This window comes from Ascaphus truei, chromosome 6 (assembly GCF_040206685.1).
Source record: "Ascaphus truei isolate aAscTru1 chromosome 6, aAscTru1.hap1, whole genome shotgun sequence".
Lineage (NCBI taxonomy): Eukaryota > Metazoa > Chordata > Amphibia > Anura > Ascaphidae > Ascaphus > Ascaphus truei.
The window spans coordinates 49,773,512-49,781,011 of NC_134488.1; the positions used below are offsets into that span (position 1 = coordinate 49,773,512).

The window sequence follows — 7,500 nt, forward strand, 5'->3', positions numbered from 1 at the left end:
CCCGAATCAGCACTACAGGCCCTGTACGTAGCGCAGGGGAGTGCAATCTTTTCCCCTGTGCCCCCCTGCCGGCTGTCCCCCTCTCCACACGCCCCCCCACCTTACTGTGACTCATGTTCTGGCGTCATGACGTCACGTTGCCATGGGGACGCGTCATCAACGAGACGGCTGAGCCAAGGTAAGAGAAAGTTACAGAGGGCTTCGCCGCTTCCCCGCTTCCCCGGCATTTAATTGAAATGCCTTTGGGAAGCGCACAGGGCCCTCTGTGACCCCCTCCCCCTGCGCGGGGCCCTTTGTGACCCCCGCCCCCCACGCGGGGCCCTCTGTGACCCCCCCTCGTCCTCCCTCCGCTGCCCCCCCTCTGCTGATAACCCTGCAGCCCCCCCCCGTGCTGATAACCCCGCAGCCCCCCCGTACTGATAACCCCGCAGCCCCACCCCCCCGTGCTGATAACCCCGCTGTGGGATTACGGAGAGCCCGCCTTGCCCCGTGCTGCCCGCCTTGCCCCGTGCTGCCCGCCTTGCCCCGTGCTGCCCGCCTTGCCCCGTGCTGCCCGCCTTGCCCCGTGCTGCCCGCCTTGCCCCGTGCTGCCTGCCTTGCCCCGTGCTGCCCGCCTTGCCCCGTGCTGCCAGCCTTCCCCCGTGCTGCCCGCCTTGCCCCGTGCTGCCCGCCTTGCCCCGTGCTGCCCGCCTTGCCCCGTGCTGCCCATGCTGCCTGCCTTGCCCCGTGCTGCCCGCCTTGCCCCGTGCTGCCCGCCTTGCCCCGTGCTGCCCGCCTTGCCCCGTGCTGCCAGCCTTGCCCCGTGCTGCCAGCCTTGCCCCGTGCTGCCCGCCTTGCCCCGTGCTGCCAGCCTTGCCCCGTGCTGCCAGCCTTGCCCCGTGCTGCCAGCCTTGCCCCGTGCTGCCAGCCTTGCCCCGTGCTGCCAGCCTTGCCCCGTGCTGCCCGCCTTGCCCCGTGCTGCCCGCCTTGCCCCGTGCTGCCCGCCTTGTCCCGTGCTGCCCGCCTTGCCCCGTGCTGCCCGCCTTGCCCCGTGCTGCCCGCTTTGCCCCGTGCTGCCCGCCTTGCCCCGTGCTGCCCGCCTTGCCCCGTGCTGCCCGCCTTGCCCCGTGCTGCCCGCCTTGCCCCGTGCTGCCAGCCTTGCCCCGTGCTGCCAGCCTTGCCCCGTGCTGCCAGCCTTGCCCCGTGCTGCCAGCCTTGCCCCGTGCTGCCAGCCTTGCCCCGTGCTGCCAGCCTTGCCCCGTGCTGCCCGCCTTGCCCCGTGCTGCCCGCCTAGCTTCGTGCTGCCAGCCTTGCCCCGTGCTGCCAGCCTAGCTTCGTGCTGCCAGCCTTGCCCCGTGCTGCCAGCCTTGCCCCGTGCTGCCAGCCTTGCCCCGTGCTGCCAGCCTTGCCCCGTGCTGCCAGCCTTGCCCCGTGCTGCCCGCCTTGCCCCGTGCTGCCCGCCTTGCCCCGTGCTGCCCGCCTTGCCCCGTGCTGCCCGCCTTGCCCCGTGCTGCCAGCCTTGCCCCGTGCTGCCAGCCTTGCCCCGTGCTGCCAGCCTTGCCCCGTGCTGACAGCCTTGCCCCGTGCTGCCAGCCTTGCCCCGTGCTGCCAAAAAAAGCCCCGTGCTGCCAGCCTTGCCCCGTGCTGCCAGCCTTGCCCCAGGCACGCTCAGGGTTCTCGGAAGCAGCTTGTGCAGTTTCCTTCCAACTCCACATCATGTGGAATATCGGCTCCCACGGTTATCACAGATTGTGTCTGTGTGGGGGATGTCACGTGTGGCTCTTGCATATTAAGGTCTGCCGGAAAATTCCTCCCCCATCAAATGTGTAATACTGCAGTTCTGTATAATGATGCTGAGCATCTATACCCTGATTATGAGCGCGCTGTATAATGATGCTGAGTATCTATACACGGATAATCACGCTGCGCTGTATAATGATGTGTAACAGATTACCATCACTGTGTGACAAGTCTGGAAGGTTATGCTCCATGTAGTTTACAATCTAAGAGCTGGAAAGGCGGGCAGGAGATTTGGGGTCGGGGCTTGCGGCGACTGGGGTGGTCGCGGCGATTGTGGGGGGGGTCGGGTTTCGCTGTGACTGCTCAGGGTTGCTGCCACTGGGGTTCGGGTGTCGCTGCAACTGGGGGTTTGGGGGGCAGTGCAACTGGGGGGGACGAGTGCGCTGCGACTGGGGGGGATGGGGGCACTGCGACTGGGGGGGATGTGAGCATTGCGACTGGGGGGGGATGGGGGCGGTGCGACTGGGGGGGATGGGGGTGCTGCGACTGGGGGGGATGGGGGCGCTGCGACGGGGGGATGGGGGCGCTGCGACGGGGGGATGGGGGCACTGCGACTGGGGGGGGATGGGGTGCTGCGACTGGGGTGGGTGGGGGCACTGCGACTGGGGGACAGGGGCGCTGCGACTGGGGGGTGCTGTGACTCGGACGACGACGCTGTGACGAGGGTCGAGGGGGGAGTCGCTGTGACGTTGGATGGGGGGGGAGTCGCTGTGACGGTCCGCGCTTGTCTGTGCAGTGCTAGTGTTTTATAAATCATCCTTCCTGCGTTTGGTCTCGGACATTATATTTAACTCCGGTGGGAGTGTACGGATCTGCCTCCCCCCCCAGCCTTGCCCCCTTTCTGGCCCCCCCCCCCCCCAGCTGTGCCCCCTTTCTGCTCCCCCCCCAGCCTTGCCCCCTTTCTGGCCCTCCCCCAGCTATGCCCCCTTTCTGCCCCCCCCCAGCCGTGCCCCCTTTCTGCCCCCCCCAGCCGTGCCCCCTTTCTGCCCCCCCCCCCAGCCATGCCCTCTTTCTGCCCCTCCCCAGCCGTGCCCCCTTTCTGGCCCCCCCCCCCCCCAGCCGTGCCCCCTTTCTGCCCCCCCCCCAGCTGTGCCCCCTTTCTGCCCCCCCCCCAGCCGTGCCCCCTTTCTGCCCCCCCCAGCCGTGCCCCCTTTCTGCCCCCCCCCCCAGCCGTGCCCCCTTTCTGCCCCCCCCCCCAGCTGTGCCCCCTTTCTGCCCCCCCCCCCAGCCGTGCCCTCTTTCTGCCCCCCCCCAGCCGTGCCCCCTTTCTGCCCCCCCCCAGCCGTGCCCCCTTTCTGCCCCCCCCCCCAGCCGTGCCCCCTTTCTGCCCCCCCCCCAGCCGTGCCCCCTTTCTGGCCCCCCCCCCAGCCGTGCCCCCTTTCTGGCCCCCCCCAGCCGTGCCCCCTTTCTGGCCCCCACCCTAACCGTGCCCCCTTTCTGCCCCCCCCACCCCAACCGTGCCCCCTTTCTGCCCCCCCCCCCCAACCGTGCCCCCTTTCTGCACCCCTCCCCACCCCAACCATGCCCCCTTTCTGCCCCACCCCCCCTCCCCAACCGTGCCCCCTTTCTGCCCCACCCCCCTCCCCAACCGTGCCCCTTTTCTGCCCGCCCCAACCGTGCCCCCTTTCTGAAGAGGCAGACACTCACAGCCTGCGTCATTGGGCCGGAATAAAAGCGCCTGTGTTTTGGCGCAGGTACTCGCAGCTTTGTTGTGGGTTTGGTGCTGGTGACAAGCGAGAAGTCTAATGCTGGAATAAATAATACATGGGCTCATGTCACAAGCCTCGGGCGGACTCATTCTTTCCTCCGCATGGCGGCTTATTTGTGACTCCAACCTTCCTGCTGTCTGGCTCCCGTTCCAAGCACTTTCTCGGCACTTTCGGAGTTAGAGAACCGCCTTTTGGAAGAAACATTTTTCTTTCCTGTTTCGCTTTGCACAGAGATCACACATTGTGTTAGGGGAGTATAAAAGATGGCTGTCTGCGCGTGAGTGGCAGAGAGGCCTGCAGTGCAGTGAGTATTTTGCTGGCAGTGGAACAGTTTAATGAGCGCTTCAGATATTTTTTGGGAACACCATTTCTGCGTATTTTTTTTACGCCGTGTGGATACATAAGACGCAGCCTACTGATTGGTTAATGTCACAACCCTCTAATTAGGGCATAAGACATCTTTCGTCATAACCCGTACAGTCCTAGTACATGGCAGAGCTCCCCCAATATACTTCCCGCTGAGCCCCCCACAAAAATGTGGCCCAGAGAACCGGAGCTGCACGCTGTTGGGGGGGATCACCTGACACCATACACACAGACCTACAGGTCGCGCGTCAGGGGCCCCTGACGAAGTGACTGACATCACGAAACGCGTAGGGTGGTTCTTTATCTGGCTGAGACTGTTATCATCCCCCTCCGTACGTGCTCTGTCCTTTTCAGACTTTGCCTCAGCTCTTTCGAGCTTTCTTGCCTTCTTGGGTGTTCCCCCTGCCCTCGCGCTGTGGTGTGACGTCACCTACTCATCGCGCGACCTGACGGTCTGTGTGTATGGTGTCAGGTGATCCCCCCAACAGCGTGCAGCTCCGGTTCTCCCCTGTGATATTCCCCACTCACTCCAAAGGTCTGTGTGTGGCTCAGCAGTGGTCGCTCCGGCAGTGTGGATCCCTGGAGGCTGCCGTTTCCAATCCTTGCAGAGGCTCCGGTCTGAATCTAAAGACAGTTGTTCTACGGGCTTACACCATTCAGCATTACTCCTACTGGATGTTACAGCTATATCAGCGTCTCTAGCCCACTTACATGTGTATGTTGTTTTATTTATATTTTACCCTGGCTTATGGTGCTACTTAGGCTACGGCCCCAGTCCTCCCTGGTGCACGCGCGTCTGGCGGCATCGCGGCACGTGCAGATACTACAGCTGCGATTGGTCTGTAGGGGAGATCTAGGAAGAGCGCAGGGGGCGGGGCCATAACGTGGGGCGCGGCCATGATGGGGCATATCTGCCCTGCCTTTGGCTGCGCACGGCCACGTGACCGCGTCGGGGCACGGGAATACACAATTCTTGTCATCCCTGCCAGCGCACGCGCCCACACACACGGCACAGGGGCCTGCCCCATTGAGGGCTGTGCTGTAGTGTGTGGCGCGCACGCCGTAGCGTGCGCCGCTGTGACCCCTGGGGACTCGGCCTTAGCTGCCAGGGGGTAACGAGTCGAACCCCCTACTGTCACAGTAACGATCACTTCTCACCAGAGCAGGATGATTAATAACTGTCATTTATTTTCTAGTAATATTAAGAGTTTGTCATTTCACAAAAAAAATAAAATTATATACATAAAGCTTTGGGGCACAAGTTACATGTTACATGTTTCCGACAGAGTTACATGTTTCCGACAGAGTTACATGTTTCCGACAGAGTTACATGTTTCCGACAGAGTTACATGTTTCCGACAGAGTTACATGTTTCCGACAGAGTTACATGTTTCCGACAGAGTTACATGTTTCCGACAGAATGACACGCTACGCGAGGCTGATGTTGTGAGTTCAGATTTTGTGCATGTTGATTTATTGACAGAGAGGGGACACGGACACACGGACACACGGACACACGGACACACGGACACACGGACACACGGACACACGGACACACGGACACACGGACACACGGACACACGGACACACGGACACACGGACACACGGACACACGGACACACACACACACACACACACACACACACACACACACACACACACACACACACACACACACACACACACACACACACACACACACACACACACAATCATATGCTTATTTGTGATTTAGTGCAATTAAGAGCTGGCCAAAGCCAGTATCAGAGTTCCCTTATTATAAAGGTGCACTGCGGGTGCACAAACACCCTAGTGTGAAGTATTAATACTTACACATATCTCTGCTCTGTCAGCCATACACACTCCCCTGCTCCTCAGCGGACTGGCAAGGAGGTGTATTATACCTCATTATGCTGCTAGCAGAATTGGTAGGGGCGCTGTCCTGATGGGAGGAGCCGTACACCTCCACGGGACAGCTCTGTAAAGCAGAAACCAGGCGAGCCAATAACCTGCCCCTGTGACACCATGTATCCGTAACACTAGAATTAAATGCCCTTATGGCGTAGTATGCAGCACGGCAAAGAATTGGCCTAACATACGTGGGAGACTGTATATTACCGCGCTCCTCCCTTTAGGAGTGTGCTGCTGGTAAAAGGATTGGCCGTACATATATGGAAAACAAGAACAGATCCTGCGCTCCTACCAATTTGGGCTAAAATACCTATAGCGCACAGGAGAGAGAGAACAAAAGACAAAACATAGTGTAATCTGTAAACACGAAATAGACATTCCTGCGATAAAGAATGCACTTACAGGATACTTATTCAAATTGAGCAAAAGCAGATGGTCTCAGCTAGATATGTTGAAAAAACGAATCCACGCTTCCAATCTCCTTATAGACTGATTGACTTTGCTGTGCTCCCGATGTGTGTGTGTGTGTGTGTGTGTGTGTGTGTATGTATATATATATATATATATGTATGTATGTATTTATGTGTATATATATATACCATAATACTGAGTTAAGTTATGGTGAGTAAAAAAAGTGACAAAAACCCTCCACAGGTATTTGCATATATATATATATATATATATATATATATACTATATATATATACTGTGTATATATATATATATATATATATATATACTGTATATATATATATATTTATTGTATATATATATTGTATATATATATATATATATACAGTGTTCGACAAACCTATACATTTGCTCGCCCCGGGCGAGAGGATTTAACCCCCGGGCGAGTAAAAATTGGCCCAAGCAGCACACGTTTGGTACTAGGTGGCGAGTAGATTTTTTTTGTGTGGCGAGTAGATTTTTTGGTGATTTGTCAACCACTGTGTGTGTGTGTGTGTGTGTATATATATATATATATATATATATATATATGTATATATACTGTATATACTGTATATACTGTATATATATATATATATATATATATATATATACTGTATATATATGCACTGCAGAATATCGCTAGCTTCCCTGCTGCCACGGCTCGTATCTTTCCCCTCATTTCATATGGTTAACGATAGTTTTCCCGCCAGGTGGCGATCAAAATAATCGACAAGACCAAGCTGGACGACGACAACCTGAAGAAAATCTTCCGGGAAGTTCAGATCATGAAGATGCTCTGTCACCCCCATATTATCCGCCTGTACCAGGTACGCCCCCTGTCACCCCCATATTATCCGCCTGTACCAGGTACGCCCCCTGTCACCCCCATATTATCCGCCTGTACCAGGTACGCCCCCTGTCACCCCCATATTATCCGCCTGTACCAGGTACGCCCCCTGTCACCCCCATATTATCCGCCTGTACCAGGTACGCCCCCTGTCACCCCCATATTATCCGCCTGTACCAGGTACGCCCCCTGTCACCCCCATATTATCCGCCTGTACCAGGTACGCCCCCTGTCACCCCCATATTATCCGCCTGTCGCCCCCATATTATCCGCCTGTACCAGGTATGCCCCCTGTCACCCCCATATTATCCGCCTGTACCAGGTACGCCCCCTGTCACCCCCATATTATCTGCCTGTACCAGGTACGCCCCCCTGTCACCCCCATATTATCCGCCTGTACCAGGTACGCCCCCTGTCACCCCCATATTATCCGCA

General features: G+C 57.8%; 1 protein-coding gene across 1 annotated transcript in view; it reads left to right on the plus strand.

Moving 5' to 3' along the window:
• SIK3 (SIK family kinase 3) overlaps positions 1-7,500 on the plus strand; it is a 136,625-nt gene that overhangs the window by 31,318 nt on the left and 97,807 nt on the right. Inside the window, exon 2 of the mRNA XM_075606603.1 lies at positions 6,929-7,045. Coding sequence (XP_075462718.1) covers positions 6,929-7,045 — 117 coding nt within the window. The remainder of the gene's footprint in view (positions 1-6,928; positions 7,046-7,500) is intronic.